This window comes from Fomitiporia mediterranea (genome assembly GCF_000271605.1).
Source record: "Fomitiporia mediterranea MF3/22 unplaced genomic scaffold FOMMEscaffold_7, whole genome shotgun sequence".
In the NCBI taxonomy this organism is placed as follows: Eukaryota; Fungi; Basidiomycota; class Agaricomycetes; order Hymenochaetales; family Hymenochaetaceae; genus Fomitiporia; species Fomitiporia mediterranea.
Window position 1 is genome coordinate 1,195,137 of NW_006760392.1, and position 21,808 is coordinate 1,216,944.

General features: G+C 43.7%; 8 protein-coding genes across 8 annotated transcripts; 2 read left to right on the forward strand and 6 right to left on the reverse strand.

Moving 5' to 3' along the window:
- Nucleotides 1–99: 99 nt before the first annotated feature.
- Nucleotides 100–1,748, reverse strand: FOMMEDRAFT_87622 (DUF1688-domain-containing protein; the record flags this gene model as incomplete). The annotated part of the gene is made up of 7 exons (XM_007267370.1): nt 100–274; nt 342–489; nt 549–860; nt 916–1,089; nt 1,148–1,445; nt 1,501–1,527; nt 1,581–1,748. 7 exons carry the CDS (start codon nt 1,746–1,748, stop codon nt 100–102), a joined length of 1,302 nt encoding a protein of 433 aa, XP_007267432.1.
- A 2,251-nt stretch (nt 1,749–3,999) lies between these two features.
- Nucleotides 4,000–5,516, reverse strand: FOMMEDRAFT_124194 (histidinol phosphate phosphatase H; the record flags this gene model as incomplete). The annotated part of the gene is made up of 3 exons (XM_007267371.1): nt 4,000–4,612; nt 4,732–5,283; nt 5,358–5,516. The coding sequence occupies 3 exons, from the start codon at nt 5,514–5,516 to the stop codon at nt 4,379–4,381; spliced, it is 945 nt and encodes a 314-aa protein (XP_007267433.1). The 3' UTR covers nt 4,000–4,378.
- A 542-nt stretch (nt 5,517–6,058) lies between these two features.
- FOMMEDRAFT_157193 (uncharacterized protein) lies at nt 6,059–6,768 on the reverse strand (the record flags this gene model as incomplete). Its single annotated transcript, XM_007267372.1, has 4 exons — nt 6,059–6,145; nt 6,234–6,296; nt 6,353–6,551; nt 6,632–6,768. The coding sequence occupies 4 exons, from the start codon at nt 6,766–6,768 to the stop codon at nt 6,059–6,061; spliced, it is 486 nt and encodes a 161-aa protein (XP_007267434.1).
- A 796-nt stretch (nt 6,769–7,564) lies between these two features.
- On the reverse strand, nt 7,565–9,777 carry FOMMEDRAFT_168582 (uncharacterized protein; the record flags this gene model as incomplete). The annotated part of the gene is made up of 6 exons (XM_007267373.1): nt 7,565–8,295; nt 8,351–8,597; nt 8,656–8,991; nt 9,371–9,469; nt 9,538–9,624; nt 9,681–9,777. The coding sequence occupies 6 exons, from the start codon at nt 9,775–9,777 to the stop codon at nt 7,638–7,640; spliced, it is 1,524 nt and encodes a 507-aa protein (XP_007267435.1). The 3' UTR covers nt 7,565–7,637.
- A 707-nt stretch (nt 9,778–10,484) lies between these two features.
- Nucleotides 10,485–11,151, reverse strand: FOMMEDRAFT_20785 (uncharacterized protein). Its single transcript, XM_007267374.1, has 3 exons — nt 11,004–11,151; nt 10,876–10,944; nt 10,485–10,812 (listed from the first exon to the last, which is right to left on the reverse strand). The coding sequence occupies exons 1-3, from the start codon at nt 11,089–11,091 to the stop codon at nt 10,607–10,609; spliced, it is 363 nt and encodes a 120-aa protein (XP_007267436.1). The 5' UTR covers nt 11,092–11,151; the 3' UTR covers nt 10,485–10,606.
- A 443-nt stretch (nt 11,152–11,594) lies between these two features.
- FOMMEDRAFT_20786 (uncharacterized protein) lies at nt 11,595–14,038 on the forward strand. The gene is made up of 5 exons (XM_007267375.1): nt 11,595–12,021; nt 12,073–13,246; nt 13,302–13,593; nt 13,662–13,752; nt 13,807–14,038. Exons 1-5 carry the CDS (start codon nt 11,763–11,765, stop codon nt 13,815–13,817), a joined length of 1,827 nt encoding a protein of 608 aa, XP_007267437.1. The 5' UTR covers nt 11,595–11,762; the 3' UTR covers nt 13,818–14,038.
- A 115-nt stretch (nt 14,039–14,153) lies between these two features.
- On the reverse strand, nt 14,154–15,201 carry FOMMEDRAFT_20787 (ferredoxin). The gene is made up of 5 exons (XM_007267376.1): nt 14,871–15,201; nt 14,759–14,801; nt 14,424–14,682; nt 14,277–14,349; nt 14,154–14,218 (listed from the first exon to the last, which is right to left on the reverse strand). The coding sequence occupies exons 1-5, from the start codon at nt 14,920–14,922 to the stop codon at nt 14,199–14,201; spliced, it is 447 nt and encodes a 148-aa protein (XP_007267438.1). The 5' UTR covers nt 14,923–15,201; the 3' UTR covers nt 14,154–14,198.
- Nucleotides 15,202–16,052: 851 nt separating this feature from the next.
- On the forward strand, nt 16,053–16,879 carry FOMMEDRAFT_29137 (uncharacterized protein; the record flags this gene model as incomplete). Its single annotated transcript, XM_007267377.1, has 5 exons — nt 16,053–16,062; nt 16,179–16,310; nt 16,371–16,399; nt 16,507–16,668; nt 16,739–16,879. 5 exons carry the CDS (start codon nt 16,053–16,055, stop codon nt 16,877–16,879), a joined length of 474 nt encoding a protein of 157 aa, XP_007267439.1.
- Between the last annotated feature and the right edge of the window lie 4,929 nt (nt 16,880–21,808).

Genomic DNA, 21,808 nt, shown 5'->3' on the forward strand with positions numbered 1-21,808 from the left:
GATACACCTTGATTTCGTTTCCCACTCCCTTCGCACCCCATTTTTTGGATCGTTAGAACGGATACAGATACTTTGCAATAGCTTAGGGTATTTTCCCGACTAGAATACTGTTCCATCACTTTCAATATCAATTGGAGGACCCTTTGTCTGCGGTCTTTTCTGTGCGGCGATCTCACGCCCTCCCTTCCAAGTCGCGCTCTCGAGCACTTGTGCGAGGCTGAGTTGCTCCTTTGTTAGGCCGAGTTTAGCTCGGATTCCATCTGCAATGCGATCACTGTAGTAGGATTAAATTGCTATTATTTTAATTTACCTGTAAAGTAAGAGGAATGAGTGTGCCTTACAGTTCAATGATTGTCATAGCACGCCATTCGACTATGGCGGGATGAGATGGTGGAAGGCGAGGAATCGCAGAAGACGGATCCGGGTAGAAAGATGTTGGAATCGCACCGGGCTTAAGGGAGAGAACTCCAATATCCATAAGCAACCCACCTGTGGGACAGGTCACTATGAATGATCGTAGAAGAGACTAGTAAAGGGATCAGCCAAACCATTACGATACTCTGGCAGACCAGTCAAATCTTCAAGTCCCGTAAATCGCCAATTGAGGATTTTCTGCATCGGTTCGAGGAGACTGTATGTCGTCCATCCAGTGAGCTTGTGAAACGGCACGAAGTTATCACCTTCTTCGGTACTAGGAAGGACCGAGCACGGCCAAACGTCGCCGAGAGGTATACCACCAAGTGTAGTCCGTGAGGCGGGCCATATTGCTTGTAGGCCGTCGATCAAAACGTGCCAGAGTGCAGAAACCGGTACAGAGCGGATGCCATTATTATCCGTGGTGGACTGAGATTCCAGATAATCTGTGCATCATTAGCTGATTTACGGATCGATGGGTAGATTCTACCCGATTCTAACCTATGAGGTTTCCTGGCCTTGCATCCTTACCGAAATAGTGGGGGTTCGATCCAAGTGCGCCTGCTAGCTTGACAAGCAAATTCGCACGTCCTTCAAGCCCGTCCATTGGGTTCTGGTCTGTCACTTGCATCGCAGCCCCAACTCTCTCAGGAGTGATTTGAGAAAGACCAATAGCTTTGAATTCATATAAGCTTCATTAAGAACTAGTGAATGTAGAATGCAGATATCTTACCATTAACCTGATGAGGCTGACTGCTGTCTCCAGAGAAGAACCCTTCGTTAAACATGTAAAAGCTTGCCACGCCTAGTCCTTCAGACCGAGAGAATATGTCGCCACATCCTTGTTCTTTGTATTTCCAGACTTTGCCAGCTCCAGCATCCAGCAGTACCGATACCAGAAATAAGTCAACCAGGCATTTACAGATCTCCTTATCATTTATTGATGAAGATGTCTCTTTCCATTTAGAAATTAAGTGGGCAATGCGAGGTCGGCCGGCATCAAGGTGCCTCCAGCGCCCATGTGGCGGGATCTAATAAATCATGAATACGGACTCCAAAACTAACGAATAGGCTCAGTATTCGCACCGATTCAATATCTGCACCGAAATCACGCTACACCATTTTTGTTAGCTGGATTGGCAACAGCATGTATTGTATATGCACACTTGGATTATCTTTAGACAGAAGTCTACTGCATCGCCCTCCTTTTCGGGATGATATTCAAAGAATTCTAATTCATTCCGGGCGGCGATGGAATAGACCTTGTTACAGCGTTCTCGTATTGCTGGAAGTGTCCGCAGGTAGGCTATTTTTTTAGCAGTGTCAGTAGTCATTATTGTAGGTGGTAGTGCAAAGAGTCAATGAGAAAATGAGGCAACCTTGGCGCGTGCGATCGGCGCGTTTGATAATAATTAGCTTCTCACGATTTTGATCCTGCTAAACCAAAGAATTAAGCCAGAAAATTTTATACATTTCAATTCTACATTGCTCGACATCGGAACATATATTTGACTATTCACTGGAACTCTCTCAAACTTGCTCACATTCAAAGCAGAACTGTTGCTATTTGTATAGCATTGTTAAAAATCCATCGCACTTCTTGTTAGGATAAGCCGGAGAATGACTCGGCTAAGCTATACTCCTAGGGGGGACACTTGTAACATGGCTCCGCGTATGTGTCCCTTACGAAACCTTCAGGAGGTAGACGTCTATTAACAGAAGAAAGTTAAATTATTAGTAGCTGGGCACCAAGTTAGCTACGTACGCTCCCATACAAGTCCTTGCGCAATCCGGGCCGCAGGAATTGCGAGGACCGTTCGGGTGCGCGGACGACAACCGGCAAAATCGTTTCATACAGTCAACCTAAAATGTAGAGGATCAGAAGATTAGACTTGGCGAAGGCAAGGGCAAGCTCACTAGTACACCCTCGTCAGCAGGATAAGAATGTCCGCAGCTGTATGCTTTGTACGGAACTCTTCTATGGCACATAATCTATGCATTGCAGCGATAGTCGTCAGAACATACTTTGAGGGAGCCATTGCAATACTCACAGGATGTTGAACAAATGGGAAGTAGCAGACGCAGTCAGTACTCGAGGGGATATCAGTCACTCAAGCGCCGTGTAAACGTCGACCTTTTATGCCAAAAAGAGGAATCATGTTTTGGCTTGTAGTGGTTTAAAGGAAAGTGACGGTGCGGCTCGGAGTGTTTATGAAAATTTGCCGTGGTCGGTGGTCCGGTGCGTGTGGCATCGCGGGCACGAGAAGGTTGCAGTGTGTTGCCATATGGTAGGGTAAGTAGGTTTGGACGATTGACGACGATTACGTTGCGGAGCTTAAAAGCCTAGCCTAATGAGAGATTCCTCTAGATGTTGCAGATACGACGATAAAGATCTGATAGCGTTATTATGTCGTACGCTGGGACTGATCAATACCAACGCGCATAAGGGAAAAAAAGGTTTGTTGAGTGATCATATGTCTGGCTTTCTCCTAGCTTTATAGACGTGGAAGCAAGTAATGAGATCTATCAGGATAACCGTGTTCACCAGCCGGAGAAACAGGGAAACTGTGACGTGGGCGACTCTGCAATGCTCTGGAGAGTTCGCGATTGAGAACAGTCCTTGAATAAGCGACCGAGAACAACAAGAAACTGAAGCATGTCGACGACCGGCTGCAAAGACGATACACGAATTTAACAGTAAGAAGTCACTGAAAGGGCGGAGATTACGAGTCGCCCAAAAGCAACATAAGACGATCTGAATGAGTGTGTGATGTGGTAAGAATTAAATGAAGGAGAGCTACCGAGGCCAGGAGTTCAGAACTATTGCTGACTAATCAATACAACTCGCCTTCACTATTTTGGGTGCTTCTTTTCCTCAAATTCAGCTAATCCTAGAATTCCAATTCGCTCGCAACAGGAAAGTCGAATGGACATTCGTGCGATCACTTAACCTAGTTCAGGTCAAATTGTTGAGAATTACGGGGCTGAGAAGCGAAAACTCAACGTTGGGAAATAACCAGATATCTTCTCTGGAAAATGTGCGACAGCGGAGACGAGTTTTTAGATAGATACTCACCAGGTGTTATCTAATATCTATTGTATACAGGTAACGCTTTGAAGCTTGATTAATTACCTTCCTCAAGAAAGTCGCTGGTGTTTCACATTAAGTGATGTCTGTGATGTCTTCTCGAAATGCTCTACAAATACTGCCTAAGTTATTCCCTCGCGTCAGCATTCACATGCGGCGTATACATATCTCCTAGAGCTTGAAGGTGATGCAGCCGGTCATTATATGAGGAAGGTTATTCTGTTACGAATGCCCTTTTACGTGGTACATAGAAGCACTGCAGCATGTTCCTCATGACGTGTAGTGAGAGTAACGGACTGAGATTGTTCAGGCCCCCGAGGCGAGAAGTTTCAAGAGTGTCCCTTTGCGTGATATCATCAAACAGAAGAGATAATATGCGGTTGAATTCGGCTAAAATGCACGTCGTTCCTTCTACACTGGCTTACGAGCTTCTGAGTTGAGTATGGCAAAAAGCGTGTATCAGGCAGCGTAGGCTGTGTAAAGGGAAAATTGTATTTATATTACTGTAACATGCACATCGTATTACTCTAGGTCCCCTGACTGAAACACTTTTTAGCGGAATGAATAACAGAAGATCCTGACCACTCCCTCTTCAGAATGCCTATTTCCGAATGCTCGATGCTATCTTCATCTTCGGTGCGAATCTGCTCGCCGAATTCAGGGATACTTCCTCTTCTCTCTATTTTCTGCTGATAGTCGTTCACTCGTACCGGTTCCTGCCGTTCTTCGGTCTCAAGCTGGAAGTTGCACTACTCGTTCGCGGCTCACGAAACACAACTTCGTAGATGTTTAGCCACGTCACCCGGACCTGTCGAAAGGGTCATTTTAGCCGGCCTGGTAAGTTAAGGATTGGAGTTTTTACCGATAACCCGCTGGCTACGAGGATAAACCCCTGGTCTTCCAAAACTGATTCGAACACCAATCTCCCTCTAATTTCGCGGCCCTGGTTCTTCTCCTGTTCTTTGAAGTCCCTTCTAGTTCAAGGTACCATAATTCCTTGATACCCAACTCTTCCAAATATATGTATAATTTGTTGTAGTTTTGTCCAACAGTGTGAGGGCCATGGCTGTCGTCAGATAGAGTGAACCGTCCGCCTTTTTGGAGTATTTTCTGGAAGAGAAACCGAGATGTATGAGCAAAGAGTATCTATGCAGTCATCCGTGATTTGCGAGCGTGCTTCGGCATAAAAGCAGCATCCCACTAATTCAGGTCGTAGATCACTATCTTACCTCAACGATGTCTTTGCCAGGATATGCAGTGCTCCAGCCCTTTCTGAAGGCAGCGGCATTGAACTCAAACAAGGCACCATAGTCGCAGGCATAAGATATATTCCGCTCAATCTTTGCCAAAACATCGGGAAAGTCTCGAAAGTCGAGGCTAGGATAGTACAAGCGGCACAAATCGAAATGACCGATGATCTCCGGGTGGAATTGTGTGAATAAGTCGTACTGTGCATCGATATAGCGGTCGAGTAACTCCTTGACTGTGCACTCTCCTGGTACGGTTTTGGCGGCGAAGCTCTGAAGTGCGCACTCAAAGGTAGGTTTGTCGAAATCGATGGGGAACTCGTTGACATGGTGGACAGATCCGACGAGGTATTCGATCTTCCCCCTATGACGTTCTAATAACAGCGCAAGTTGATGCAAGTCGACGGGAGTTATATACTCTGTCTCCGCTCCGACGAGTATAGTAATTTCAGAAGAGTACAGATCCTTGAGTCGATGCGCCTCCTTTACGAAAGTGTCGAACTGCGATTCCAGTTGTTGAAGGGTGACTTCTTCCTGGATACAAATCGGCAAGGGGCGAACGACAAAATTTACACGTGAACTGAGAACAAGGAAAAGACAGGATTCACCTCCTCTGGGTATCGATCCTCCAGGCGATAACGAGGTACGTGTTCCGATAATCCATATATCTGGAATTTTTGACGGATTGCCTCAAGAACGACCTCTTCCAGTGTCCCAGAAGCGTGCCTGCAAAATTGTCCCGAATGCGAATGATGGCTAAAAGGCATATTGTTTTGCCTATATGATATCTAAACGAGCTTAATGAACCGCCCCTCTGAGAGTGCGCACTGCAAAGAACCGCACGCTTGAGGAGACAGTTCAAAAGAAAAACCACGAGTGTTAGGCTACTATTATTCAATTATGACTAACATCCGCTGGATGGGGCAATCCACGACCAAATATAGTTAGTGCTTTCCAGTAATTTCTCCAGTCTTCATAAAACTCTTGGGTCCGATTTCCCTTTCATGCCGAATACTACTCAAGTACTGCATTCGAACACCACGGAGACGCAACTAGTAGTGATAAGTGTGACTTTTGCATACATTGTGTACTAGCGTCAGCTGTAGACTTTGGGCGACTTTCATTAATGAAGTAGTACTGTTGTATCTCAATAACAGTTAGATGAAATTTCCTTCCGTCGGGCCAACACATTTTTGGGAGATAAGGAAGTAGGGCTACAGAAAGTGTCGTTAAGGGCTAAAACGAAATAACTCTCGTCACAGTTCGATTCAAATTGAATAAGTGCAAATTTTCAACGAATAGCATCCGCTTAGAACACTTTCGAAAGCTTCCCCACTCGCAGAGACCGGAGAGTCTTGCGTCCTGTATTCATCGGGCCGTTAACTTCGGGGAGACTCTACGAACCTGACGCAAGATCCGCTGGGAAAAGTGTATCGGGTCATAAGCCAAAACCTCGCTGGCAAGTCTGCGACAGCTCAACATACATGTTGCGCCAAAGAAGGACAGAGTCCAGTTCCGCAGACGCCGGTGGGAGTGGCTAACCCATGCTTGTAATACGAAAGAAAGAAGATTTAATAGGGCCGAGGAGTCTAGTATCAAAGACAAGGTCAGGTGCGTAGGTCAGTCCGCCAAATACCTGTGAATGCATAGCAATAAGCTGCCTCACGTAACTCGAGACCTTGAACAAGGGTAAGTTAAACTCTGCAAGGCTCCGCGAGGTTGGTGAGAAAGGCGTACTGAAGGGTCCTATATCATGGCGGAGCTCTCCGTGAGGTAGAAGCGACTCTGAATTGCAAGCAAGTCTAGCTTGATCAGTACACTTGCCTGTAAAGGCGAAAAGTAATGGATTGTCGGAGTCGGAACGCGAAGCTGTACTCCTGACCGGGGACTTGACTTAGGTCGCTTGACCCTTCCAGGGGGGATGGGAAGAGAAACGATAGGCACACATGCCGCGCGCCTCAAGGCTGTTTCGCCAAATATCCGGCACAACTTCTTACAGGTCTTGCTCGCACACGACATCGACATGAACGTTAGGTACGAAGGAGTTTGCATTTACATGGCGTGAACTCTCGTAATCGCATAGTTTATTTCATATGCTCTTTTCTGAGAGATTTGCGGGAAGGGAACACGCAAAGGCAGTGTGCAACTTCGTGGAGTGGAAATTCTTTATGAACTACCCCGCAATGAGCACAATTCGCCTCATTTACTTACTAGAAACTGCATAAGCGACACTCTGTCAACTGCTTCAATTAAATAGCCAGACCAACCTTTATGTATCACGCTGCCAGGAATGAGTTCAAGTCGGAAGTCTTACCTGAGATACCTCTCGGAGTTGGCATAATCCCCGACTACGCATAGACGGAACTCTTACCGCCCATAAAATCCGGAAAGAAGATAAAAAAAGTCAAGAGAGCGAGCCGGAGCTTGAAAATTCGAGATTGAGCGTGAACATCGTTCCCTTTTGTTTGCTCGGCATGAGCTATTGCAGGGAAATGAAATCGATGCCAGCACGTACGATACTTAAGTGGGATCGGGCGTATTTAAGATCCATGCGGTTGTTTGTGGCGTTCTCATTGGTTTGAAGCCGAATAACTTTGCACGGCGGGAACGTCGTTGGATCGGATCAAGAACCGACAGATAGAAGAGAAATACCCAGATAGAGAGATCAAATGACGCTATGTTTTGAGGCCTGTGTTGACAGGCTTGACAGGTCTTTGTTAGCCTGCGAGGCTGAAGGTACGCGGGTATTGATAAGAAGTCTTGCAAGAAAAACGAGAAGAAAGTGTATAAACCAAGAAATAGCCTAGCATCCATTGTCCAAATCGTATCATAGCTTACAAAGACCTCCTAATGTGACTGATAACGAGGAACAGCCCGATCAATGCATCCTATTGCCCGAAACCGTCGTCATTTGACAACAAAAAGCTAAAACTTTCCGTCCGAGGCCGTTCCGGCGTCAGCCGTCGCGGGACACCGCTCGGCGGTGTGCCACTCCTATTGCCCATCGTCGCACCCTTGGCCCTTCCTATCGAGCCAGGTACTGGGCTGGAACGCCTGGAAGAGCTTGGAGTGCTTGACGAGCTCTCAGAATCAGAAGCTCGTCCTCGCGCTACTGCCATAGAGTTGGTTGGACTGTGCTCGCGTATATACGATGCGGGCTGGGGGAGCACGCGCTTCATCCAGTTCCACGGCCAGAAACGACGTCCCCATCGCGTTTGCGAGGCTGCGTATTGTTCGCGTGCCTCGCGCTTGCGCTCAAACGCTGCCCGGTATCGTTCGTATGACTCTCGAAAGTTGCGATCAACGCGAGAGGAAAATATAAGCTCGCCTCGAGGATTATTTGTCGGCGGAATTGGAGGGATTGGCACACTCGCACCACGCTTACGTCGCCCGTCTGGTGAAGGAGATCTTGAATTTGCCTCCGTCGGATTACGAGGGAAGAGTAGCGAGAAAGGGTTGACGAATAACCGGGAACGTAGCGGTCGGTGACGAACATTGAGGTACATGTTAAAATTACGCAGAGCACGATTTGCATGAGGGACATATCTGATATTAAAGTACCCTGTGAGTTAACGATATTTCAAAAACATGTGAAATGCACCTATTTGCATATGCTATCTTTTCTTCATACAGCCCACTAGCAAAAAATAGCAGCAAAGTCATGATTGCCACGAGGAGCAAGCCCTTCGCGACAAACGGGTGGAGCTCCACTGTATGGTGCCCCTGTTCAAACTCCTCAGGAAAAACCTTCTGAATGGCATAATTGCATGGCATGTCCAGGAAACGCGTCTCGAAGAATACTTCGGACGCTAGAAAGATTATGACGGCCAACAGCTGAGCAAGGAACACTAGCATCCTGAAATCAGCATGGAACATGCCTTTAACGTGGAAGCAACACACACACACACTGGTATCTGGATTTCCTCTTCTTTAACACCGAAGCATTTGTTTTCAACCTCTCTTCAAACAACAGCAGATCGCGATAGACCGCATTCTCGCTTGGTGGATGAAACGAGACTCTCTGCGGCGGCGGCGTCTTCCTTGTAGCCATACATGGAGTGCTTCTGCGGCTTTCAGGAGTCTTCTGTAACAAAACAGGACACCCGTACAGACAGAAACCGGACAGCAACGGGCGGAAAGATAGTGGTGGTGGTGGTGGTGGTGGTGGTGGTGGTGGTGGAAGGGCAAGCCGTGGACAACAGTCTGCTTTGTCGTGCACAACACGGGCACGTGAGGATCGACCTTCCAATGAAACGTTAATTACGTCATCGACCCTCTATGAATACATAATGTTATTTTTTGTTATCTAAGTCGCGGTTTCCTCAGCTCGGCCAAAATGATCGTAAAGTCGAATATTTAGGTTTCAAAGTGCATTTTTATTAGAATTCTAATCTAAACTATTAACATGACTAGACTAGAATATAATAATTAGCTGAACTAGGAATCTCTCCCATTCTACAATCTATCATAGCCATCTTTGCTCTTTCTCTTAAACACACTAAGGCTTCTGCTAGTTACACTGCTGCTTTTTCTGCTTTCCTTGGAAGCAGCTCTCTCAGCTATATAGTGAGGATATGCATTAATAATATCTGCAGGGTGACAGTATACTAGCATTACACACCTAGCTTCTGTTTGAGATCTGTAAGTGCATCAGGAAATCTTTCAAACCACTCGGATTGTGCCCGTACTTGGTGCTTATTCTTCTTCGGATCTGCCATTGCTGCAAGTCAAAGTCAGATTTTAGAGTACAGTAGAATTGGCTGTATTAAAATCAAATAACCTACTAACCCTTAGCTGAATACACGATGGTACTGTTTCCGCCCTCATATTCGTCTGTATCTTCGAATATCTCTATCTTGACGACCTCAGGGTAGTCTCCAATAAAAAGCTCGAATATGAGCATGCACTGTTCTAATACATGTGGAACCTACTAGCGAATATATCTTGATTCGTTGCACGGACATCAGGTGTACTTGTTAGTCCAAGGTCTTCCCTGGAAAAAGAAAGCGTTGCTCCGTCTGTGTTCATTGTGAGCTGAGATGTTAGTTGATGATCCACAGGTAAACATGGACCTATTTATCAGTTTAGAGAATGCATATAATCACTATGCATTCATCGCTATAGCGTACCGTAACATTGATACTATCAGTGGCGTCCAATACTTTTATTTTACGGCATATTGATGCCTATCTGACGGCGGCATAGGACGCAATATTAATATGGAAATCTGTATGATTGGGAGGTGTATTAAATGTCTGGGCTACAAAGTACAAGCAAGATAAGTCTATAAATTTATTGGACAGGGTCTGAACAGAGTTGCTTACTAGACAATTCTCTAATGATTTCCATTACTGAGTAATTGCTAGTGAAGATGAGTGGATCTGAGACTGATAATTGCAATCACCATTTTGCTATGCTATGCCTAAACCATGTAGTAGCTCCTGCGTTCGTTGTGCTTGTGTGACATGCAGTAATGCGCCTTGAACTGTGGATCAAAATACTTACTCAAAACAACAGAGTATCAGATTAACGTCAAGCCATCGGCTAGCAAGCAAGAAGAAGCAAAGTACTCCAGATGTCGATACTGATAGGATAACCATCAAAGTTTATTACAATACCACTCTTCTCTTTAACCTGAGGTGCTGTAGCGTTGGGAGAATCAGCAAGGTATTAATGAAGTACTGCAGTCATTTTGGCATAGCTGTATCGGTGTAGTCGATTCAGGCTCACAAGTGGGCATGGTCATCACCTCTCGCAATGTCGAACGAGCGACTTTCAACATTTATTCAGCCCACTAACCTACACATCAATTCTCTTCAGAGACGCATGTGTACCAAGGCAAGGCTACACTCCAGAACTAAGCGTAACCCATAGTTCCCTTTTGTTCCACCTTCTGAGCGCCACTACCCCAGAAGAACTTCCACAGCAGACTTGAGGCCCTCTGCAAAGTCTTGGAGCGCATGAGAGATGGCACGCGCGGATCGACCGTCAGAGATGCAAGTGCTTCACGAGTCGTTTTCTTGACCTCCGAACGCGTGACTTCCATTTCATTCAAACCGAAAGCTACAAATGATGAGAGTGGGTTAACGACCAGCATGACGAGTAGAACGTCACAACGGTACTCACCAACCACGTAGTATCCGTTGGTGAACGGATCCACTTGGTAGACTTTTAGCCTCACGACAGCCGGATTCGCTTTTGAAGGGAAATATATTCATCAAGTGAATATAGAGATTGTAGTACACAATTCTTACCATTGAACACAGCCTGAACCGCCTCCTGATCGTTTTTATTACAGGGCATACCCCTCTCGAAGCTTAGCAGTATGCAACCCTCCGACATCTTTCAGCGAACTGACAATGATGTTAACGATGCGAAGCTCGTCCAGTCGCCGGTCAGCCAGTTTATTAGCCGTCAGCTATCGCAATGCAACTTCAAAGCAACCAGAGCGCCCGATTACTATTGCTAGTTGCATGCCACCAAGTACGTGTAGCAGCATTAGATGGATTTCCTGGTTAGTCGCGTGTATTGCGCGTACGGGGCAAAGTAGCTGGTCAGGCAAGGGCTCAACTTGGGGCTGCAAATGGTGAACCTGCAAAATTGATTACGTATGTCTCATCGTCGTAGTATCCCTCATTGCTCGAGCTTGGGCAATGGCGATGTGTCCCATGATAGTCTATGGAAATCCGGCTGGATAGTGTTTGTACCAATGATGAGTGCTGCGTTTGTGATACTTGGGACTGTTGAAGCACGTGATAATCGGAAGTGCCAAACCCGACCACAACTTAAGTACGCGCTCGTAATTTCCTCTTGCCTTTCTTCTTCTCGCAGCTACACTCTTGTGGTCCTGCTCGTGCTTTCACAGTCGGGAGACCCGCTTTTGGCTCAATCTGGCGCCTGGTTAGTGAAAATACTGTCAGTCATAAGCTTAGGCTTGGGTGCCAACGAATCGCGTTTCTTCCATTTGTCTGTTCAAATTCCGGCCGTTCAATAATCTAGCTCTCGAGATTATTATGTCCCTGTTGCGCCTAAGAACCAAGGCAACTAATCTTACCCGTTGCTTGCGTGTGAGGCAACTACATACTACGCAATGGAGACGAGAGAGGGAGAAATTTGACCCTACACAGGTTGAACGGGCGGAGGACGAAGTGGATGTGTGCATCGTTGGCGCAGGTCCAGCTGGGCTGAGCGCGGCGATTCGTCTAAAACAACTTGAACAAGAAAAGGGAAGAGAGCTACGCGTTGTCGTACTTGAGAAGGGCAGTGAGGTCGGTAAGTAACCAGCGATGTCATCTCAGTATAATCCTGACGCGCAAGTTGTAGGTGCACATATTCTTTCCGGTGCTGTCATTGAACCGCGAGCTTTGAACGAGTTACTACCGGACTGGCAAGGACGGGATGGCCATCCACTAATGCAACCTGCTTCGTCGTCTTCTATGCGCTTCCTTACTAGTTCAATGGCGATCCCAATCCCACATCCGCCACAAATGAATAACAAGGGAAATTATATTGTATCGTTATCAAGATTCACTGCATGGTTAGGCTCAATAGCGGAAGAACTTGGTGTTGAAGTCTATCCGGGCTTTGGCGGTGCTCAAGTAATCTATTCCGAAGACAAGAAAGCCCTACAGGGTGTAATCACCAATGACGTAGGATTAGATCGCGAGTTCCGCATGAAAGATTCCTTCGAGCCGGGGATGGCGTTCAAAGCGAAAGTGACACTTCTTGCCGAAGGTGCACATGGATCATTGTCTAAGCAAGTCATCAAACACTTTGATTTGCGCAAAGATGCGGACCCGCAAACATACGGGATGGGAGTGAAGGAAGTCTGGCGCGTTGATCCTTCGAAACACAGGCCAGGAGAAGTCGTGCACACTATGGGGTGGCCGCTTGACTGGCGAACATACGGTGGTGGTTGGATATATCATATGGACGGTGGTCTTGTTTCGCTTGGACTCGTCATTGGGCTTGACTACGCAAATCCATATCTCAGCCCGTTCCGTGAGTTACAACGAATGAAACATCATCCACTCTTCGCAGACCTCCTCACTGGCGGAGAGCGAATCGCATATGGTGGGCGAGTACTTAACGAGGGTGGGATCCAATCTGTTCCACGCCTTGCATTCCCTGGTGGTGCACTTATTGGATGTTCAGCTGGTTTCGTCAATGTCGCGAAGATTAAGGGCACGCATAACGCGATGAAGAGCGGGATGATCGCCGCTGAATCGGCGTTCCGTACAATAGAGAACAGCGATAGGGAAGAGACAAAGGAAACTGCCATTGATATGAATTCTTACGATACTGCGTTGCGTAATAGCTGGGTATGGCAGGATTTGATGGAAGTGCGGAACCTTCGTCCGAGTTTCAACACTTCTCTCGGGATCTGGGGAGGTATCGTGTACTCTGGATTTGACTCTCTTATCTTGAAGGGACGTACGCCTTGGACGTTCCGAAACAAATCCAAAATGACCGACGCGCAACACACAAAACACGCAAGGTAAAAAGGACAGTTTCAAATTCATCTTCTTACCCAAAGCTGACCAGATATTCAGCGAATGCAAACCGATCGACTACCCACCTCCGAAACCACCACTCTCAACTGACATCCTCACAGCCGTCGCACTTACAGGTACCAATCACACCGAAGACCAGCCTGTACATCTTCGCTTGCCACCCGGTAACAAAGCACGGACAGAACATGTCAAGACGAACGTGAGTGAATATGCGGGGTTACTCGGAAGGGCGTGTCCTGCCGCTGTATATGAATATGTCGACGAAGAGGGGCCGGAAGGGAAGGAGGAAAGGGGTGGATTTGCAGGAAAGAGGTTTGTCATTAACTCGCAAGTAAGGGGTCTTTGGTTGTTCTATTTGAACGGGGGAATAAGATACTGATACGGCATTCGAAAATTTAGAACTGTATACACTGCAAGCTTTGTGACGTCAAGGTGCCAACGCAAGATATTACCTGGACTGTCCCGGAGGGGGGAGGAGGACCGAAATACAGTAAGTCTGTTCATGACGGATTGACTAAAATAAATTCTAAATCTTGCTTCCCAGCTGTGACATAAGTGATTGCTTATGCGCATTCATCCTCGACTGCTCGCCCAGCGAGCATACCGCTCCAGCCTTGTGTGATGATGCGATGCTTCTGCAACACATACCTGCAGAAAAGTATATAAAAGACAATCTTAGCAGAGGAATGATCAAGCACGCTATAATATTGTCATGCTATTTTAATGGATTATGAACGACCAGCATGTTACCATTTCCCTGTGTGTATCTGTGAATGCGCTACTTTTATTGAACTCGGCGCTTGTTTCACATTCTTTTGTTGACATAGTGCTCGGAAACAATGCACATCCTCGATTAGGTATTAACACACGTATGTAGACATCTTGACTGGGGTTGATTATAGAGAGAGATTGACAACAAATGGTCGAATTTAATAATTAATGCGAGGATTTTGCTCCTGGTCCATTTTAAACAGAAATCAGCCGTGCTTAACGTAGACGGAGTATAGTACATACCATCAACATACATATTTCGCGTTGCTGCAGGTAATGTGCACGTAATACCGTCCAAGTCTCTCGTTAATTTTACCTATACACAATTCAAATGTTCTTGGTTTAGCCACATTCTGAAAGAAAGAAATTTTAGGACGGAATCAAACGTACCTGACACCCTAACCTACTTGTATCCGTCAGACCGAATGCCATATCTAACATATCATTCTCATCGTCGCTGGGTTCAGGTAACATATCGTAATGCTCTGGAGTGAGGATGACGTGACATGTTGAACATGCGATCGAGCCCTCGCAGGCACCCTCTAAGTCGATATCATACTCGTGTGCTATGGCGAGGATGTCGTCCCCCTCGTTCGCTTCGACAGTTTTGAGATGGTTGCCTTTTGAGTCTTTGAAGTGGACTTTGATTCTGTCGTAGTGTGAAGAAAGTAGGTTGTAAGCGATACAGAAGAAAGCTTGGTATGGTACAGTATGTATATACGTACCCACTTCCAGGTTCTGGTCGATTAATCCCACCGTGCCATCGAGCTACAAGGAAGTAACACGGCTGAGCTCAGTAAGATGAGATGCACGAAATGAAGAGTCTCGATAACGTACCGCTTGTAGCGTGCAGTCCTCTCCGCCCTAAGTCCTTACGCAGAATAGGCATTACTAAACACCTCGACGAGGTGTTGCATTTCACATCCAACAATCCGGGAAAACATCGTGGTATCCTTGTCCTTGAGGATGCCGTTGACATACACCGAAGGTCTGTGATTGGACTTTGTCGAGGCCTGCTGAAGGTTGGGCGAGACGCTCCAACAAACGAGACGAGGCCACCAAGGGAAGGCTTCATCCAGAATGACTACTTTTCAATTGAGCAGTAAATGCAGGACAAGAAAGTATGGCCTTAGAAAGTCAAGGCAGAACAACTGTGATGCGGTCGTCGCAAAAGTCAATGTTGTCGACGTCAGAGTGCTTGAGTCAATAGTCACTTTGTCGGAAAATCTTGAATTCAACATCTCATTGGGTGTTCTCAAACACGTGATACAAACGCGTCCGACGCGTCGAGCTTTAATAATACTATGTCGTGTCGTGTAAACAGTGACCTCACCAACATACATGACCTGTTTTTTTTGCTTAACGCGTGCTACGTGAAGCAGTATACAGGTATAATTTGACTATACCCCAAAATGAGAATACTAATCTCAGATAATGTTAACATATATGGAAATAGCATATATATGGAATGATGCATATAAGCAACGGACGTACCTGAGACATAGCTACATAGTATATATATCTACTCAATCAACAGACAATGACACTCACCAAACTTGACACTCACCTACAACAAACGAGAGCAGAGTCCACTGAACCCTCATACTGTGGGATTCCCTCTGAGCATAACCTATGTTAACATATATGGAAATAGCATATATATGGAATGACACATATAAGCAATGGATGTACCTGAGACATAGCTACATAGTATATATATCTACTCAATCAACAGACAATGATGCTCACCAAACTTGACACACACCTATAACAAACAAGAGTAGAGTCCACTGAACCCCTATACTGTGTGATTCCCTCTGAGCATAACCTATCTTAACAGATAAACTTTGCTTGAGTCTATCCTTAGAGCATTTTGGCTGTAGCAAGGTTCCCAGAAGGGTTACATTGTCTTAGTAGTTGGTGTTGCAATATAAATTCTGATTCAAAATCAGATGTACAAGAAGGGCTATTCTATTCTGGGTGCATGTAGACGTGCAAAATATTATTACATAATTTACAATGTTAGAAAGTAACTATGTATAGTAGTTGATGCCAAGTTGCCTTTTGAGTATTCACATCTGATGGAGCAATGTTATTATCAATGTTGTAGAACTGGTAGGCCAACACTATATTATATGGTACCAGATACTGAGACTGAGCAACATTACACATTCCTCCACACTGAGAGCACTGTAAAGAAAATGGGTTGGAAGACCAAGACCTACGATAATGAGAGCCATGCTGAAGTACCTCAAGAGATTCAGACAATATTTAACTGTATGCATTTCATTTTCCTCAATTTTTTGTTGTTGAGGCACATTTATTGTTCTCTGAAAGATACAAATTCTGGTGAAGATGTATTCTACGTGTGTACAGTATCAATAGATTCCCACAAGGATCACGGGTACAAGGCTAGAGGTACTACAATGCCTGAATGACTTGATTGCATTAACACTGATGAATATCCTGACAGCCGATTACCAAAGATTTGACGGAGGTACTGGAGGACGCCAAGGAAGAATACCAGCAATACCAGCCAAACGTTCTCAGGCCCTCTACGACTTGGCAGATGCGCTTGACAAAACAGGAAATCTCAAGAGACAACTGGAGCCAATATTGCAAGCAAAAGATATTGGTGTGTCCAACTGTCATATTAGAACTGTTGAACTTACTCACACGACACAATTTTTTTACTGCTTGAACAGAGGATGAACAAAAATACAGAGGGCGAGAACGTACAATCCGATTTGCCGGTGACGGCAAACGTTCTCCAAGGGACAAGAGTCCATATGGACGCGATCGACATAGTAGTGACTAAGCTCCAGGCATCAAGTGACAATAACTAGGGTAAAGCTCAAAACAATGCTTGTTTTACAGAATCACTAGTATCTTGGAAAGGGGGCAGATATATTGTAAAACAAGTTGGACAGTTTTGCCTAGTAGTTAGTAACAAGCCTGTCCTTTAATATTGAATACATTAGTATGTTTAAATGCAGACTTTTAGTATGTTTTTATAAAGAGTGCCTAATACCTACTTTAATTACACCTTTATAAGATTAGAGCAAGAACTATATAGTACATATTAATATTAGTAGTATCTGTACTCTTATACATGTTAGCATATTCTCAGTACAAAAATAAGAGTGTGAATAAAACAATCTTGTAGTACTTAGCTTATTACACACTATATGTTGTAAAGGCAATTATACACTTTGCCTTTTGACTGGATTGAGCAAGCTATGTAAATTAAGCAACTAGAGTATTACTCTGAACTTGTAGTGTGTACTCTATATTTTTGATCTGCCTATACATTTATAGTACACTTGATAATATTTTTTCAAATACATGGAACAGTACTAGGGAAGTGTGAAACACTGTTGTGAATGAGTTCCAAGTTTGTAGCAACATACAAAGGCTGACAGGACAAAGGTATCTTTATTGTAGTTAGAAATACAAACTGATACATGTACTAATGAAGGACTCACCTTTGTTATAGTCAGAAATACAAACTAATACAATAAAGGTAAAGAATACTAACTATATATACTAAGGAAATGGTCCATACCTAAAGGGGAAAATAAAAGGGGAACAAAAGAGGGGAACATAATGTATACTTAAAGAGGAAGACAAAAGGGGATAGTATGTATTTAGAAATGTAGGGAAAGTGGTTATAACAAAAGGGGGACTTAATACAAGCATGTAGGAAAAGTGTGTAGCTCAGTAAGCTACTATAAGAACCTACATACAGGATCCACAGTTCTGTACTACAGAACTGTGTAGAAACTGTTGTAAGCTGTTAGGTAGGCTTACACTCCTCCTCTCTCTAAAAAATGGTACTCTTATAAGGATGCAAAGTTAACCAGGCCTGTAGAACTTTAGAGGCTGACCTCTGAAGCTCTGACTGTACCTTCTATTCTTGTCCCTGTTCACCCTATCCTACCCATTCTACCAAATACTACTAACCTCAGTCTCTACACCTTGTGTCTACAATGTGTAATACTTTGTAAACCTTCTCCTCTCCTTCTACCAGACCTAGTCAATTGAGAGTATGTTGTAGAAAGAGTATATTATTATTTAGGATATAATACTTGAGTTAGCTTGTATAGAATCCTAGAAAGGTCTGATTAGAGTCAGGTAGCTCTAAAGTGTATTCTAACTTGTCTGAGTTTACTATAATAATAAAGTACAGTCTATTATAGTAAGGTATGAATTTTGTAATGTGTTCTAACATTTGTACAAGATAGTCCTAGTAGTAATTGTGAGTAGTGAGTATAACTTAGTCTCCTACTGTGAAACAATCTTTAGTAGTATAGTCTTGATTTGTATAATGTACCTAGCAGGTCTTAGCTACTAGAAGGGTGTCTTGTGCCTTTGTAACATTCTAATGTATACAGGCTAGGAATTCTAATACTTGTACTTCTAGAGAATCTACTTACAGTTGTTCTAGTTGTGTAAATGGTAGAACTGTCTATAGTAAGCATTTATAACATAGTTAGAACAGGGAATATTCTATAGAAGTGTTTACCATATTTATAATACAGAACCAGACCTATAAGAGCTGAGCCTACTAACCCTACTGTTAGTAATTAATATAGAAGTTGTCAGCAACAGTGTAGAGGGGACCTGAAGGCTCAGTAAGGGGACCCAGGCTACAACTATCCTACACAACAGAAATACAGAATGTAAGTACTAGAACATAGTCAGAACTTGTAGAACAGGTGGAGAGAGAGAGTGAGACAAGAGTAGAGTATATAGAGTGAGCCTAAGAGTATAGGACTACCTAGAGTAGACAAGATCAAGACTACAGGACCAGTCTGATCTTGTACACCTATATATACTAAACTACACAAGAGTACTCAGGAAGTATAAACTACTAAGAATGATAAGCTATGAAGAATGAAAGAAAGGAATGTCAAAGATAAAGGTACAAAGAATGAAGGGATAGACAAAGGGTAAGAGACTATAGAATGAACAGAGAATAAAGGAGTGGTCAAAGGAATGGAATGATGAAGTAAGGAAGGGTAGTAGTAAGAGTCAGTACACATATAGTCTATAAACAGTACTCCTAAAGGATAGAAGTCCTGAGTTCTGGTACAGAAGGGTGTAGAACCCTTAGAACTGAAGGTACAGGAGCAGAGAGTCATAACATCACCCTCCCTCTAAAACCAATCATTCTGATTAGTGAACATAGGGCTTGGTCAGTAGCTTAGGTATAGGTCAGAATAGTAAGGCTTAGAAATCTGTAAGGCTGAGTTTGTACAGAGTACTAGGATGAAGCTGATAGAAGTCTTGGATTGTTTTAGGAGTATGGGTGAGGTTCTCAGCAGGTTCCCAAGTATGCTCCTCAACTAGGTACCCTTTCTAGTAAACAAGGAATTTGAGTTTTCTGTACAGTAGCTTAGTATCTACTATGTACTCTACTTTGTATTCTAGTTTGGAACTGATAAGTTCTGGTAGAGACAGTAGGGGTCTTTGTTGTGAAGGAAAACCTGGATTGTAGTACTAAGACAGTAGAACCTTGTTAAACACTAAGTGTATACACTTCTATGTTGTTAGAAGTTAGAGTTTGTAAGCAGAGGTGCTAACCTTCTTTTTAATAACAAAGGGTCTGAAGCACTTATTGTCCAACTTCTTTATTAGACAATCCATAGTCAGGTTAGTAGCTTCTAGTATAACTTTGTCACCAGACTGGTAATCCTTAGTTACAGACCTCTTCTAATCATAGTTCTACTTTATGACCTGTACTACCTTTTCCAAAAGAGCTTGTACATCCTCCCTGGTTCTGTACATCCATTCTGCAAAGTCTGTTACAGATTCAGAACTGTCATTCTAGTTTAGAACTGTCCCCTGGTATAGATGTCTCCTATGATTGAGGAAGAACAGGGACTGTCCTGTTACAGAGTGTTACTAGTTATTGTGTACAAATTCTGTCAGAGCTAACCATTCAAACCAATCTGATTGTCAATGATTGATGAACATCTAGAGGTAGAGCTTAATCTCCTGATTGACTTGCTTAGTTTAACTGTCAGTCTACAGGTAATAGGTAGTAGAAGGGTTCCCTTGAATTCTGAGAAGCACATACAAGTCCTACATGAATTTTGACTTGAATTACAGTCTACAATCATGAATGAGCTTCTAAGGGAGTCTGTGTAACTGGAAGACATGATCCTAATAAATACACACTATACCTTCAGAAGTGAGTTCTGTTTAGGTCAGAACTGTATGGATTTGCTTAGAGAATCAGTTGACAATCATACAGATAGTATTATAACTCTAAGACTTAGGTAGCTTACTAATCAGGTCTACTAAGACTTCTTCCCAAGAGTGATCTGGGATCTAATACAAATGTAGGAGAGTCTGAACTCTTGTCTGGTGGGCCTTAGTTTGTTAGCATGTATTACAACCAGTCACATACTTTAGAATTTCCCTCTATATTCTAGGCTACTAGTAGTTCTAAATAATAAGTTCCTGTGTTTTGTGTCAGTCTGAATGTCCTACAGTTGGATTGTTGTAATAAGCTTGGACAATGTCCTCCTACAGTTTCCAATCCTTTAGAATGTACAGTCAGCCTTCCTAGTAAACCTGTCCATCCTTATCCTCCTCCTAATCCCTAGCCTGCTTCTCTAGTTACTTTACTATAACCTAGTCCTGTGTGTGTCTCAGAGCTTACTGTATACAGGTGACAAAGTTAACATCCTTGGATTCAAGTTGGATCTCTTGGATTGTCTTGAACACAAAATAGGAATTGTCTAGGAGAACAAGATTTTTGTTATCATTCTCCCCCCTTTCATAGTCTACTTGTCTTGAGAGTAAATTAGCTTTTGTCATTTGTGTTCCAGACTTGTGAGTCAGTACAAAGTCATAGTCCTACAGTTCTAACATCTAGTAGGCTTAGTAGTAGTTGAGCTTCTGAGGTGCCTGGAAGTACTAGAGATTAAGGTGATCACTCCAAATCTTAAACTTCTGTACTACACTAAGGAGATATTAACACTACTCTTCTAAGGAACAGACAATTGTAAGGAGTTCCTTGTTATAGATAGAGTAGTTCTGTTCTGTTACAGAGAGGGATTCTAATCAGAACACTATCAGACACTACTTTCTATCAATGAACTAGGACAGTACTACTCTATTTGTAAAGTCAGAAGAGTCAGCTTTGACTCAGAACTTGTCTACAACTGTTAGAACTACTAATACAGGCTTGCTAGTAATAGCCTACTTGAGGGACTCAAACACAGACTGCTACTAATCATCCTATTACTAAGGAACATCTTTGCTAGTAAGATTATAAAGGGGCTGGGTAATAGTACTAAAGCCTCAAATGAAGTATTAGTAGTAGTTTACAAACCTAAGAAACACTTGGACCTGTTTCAGGTTCTAAGGTTGTAACCAGTTCCAAACTACAGTTACCTTTGCTGGATCCATACAGACCTCTCCTCCACCAATCACAAAGCTTAGATAATCTACTAACTCCTGTGTAAAAGAGTACTTTACTTCTTAGAGAAACAGTTTATTATCTTGGAGCTGTTGTAGAACTACTTGGATCAGTTGGTAATAGTGCTCAACTGTCTGAGTAAAGATCAGAATGTTGTCTAGATATACACTAACATACTCTAAGTTAATCAGATCTGTAAGGATGTGATTTATGAATGACTAGAATGTTGTAGGCAAGTTAGTTAGTCTGAAGAACATTATAGTTGGTTTGTACAATCTGTGATTAGTTCAGAACACAGTCTTCCACTCATCTCTGTCTTAGATCCAAATATTATTGTATCCCT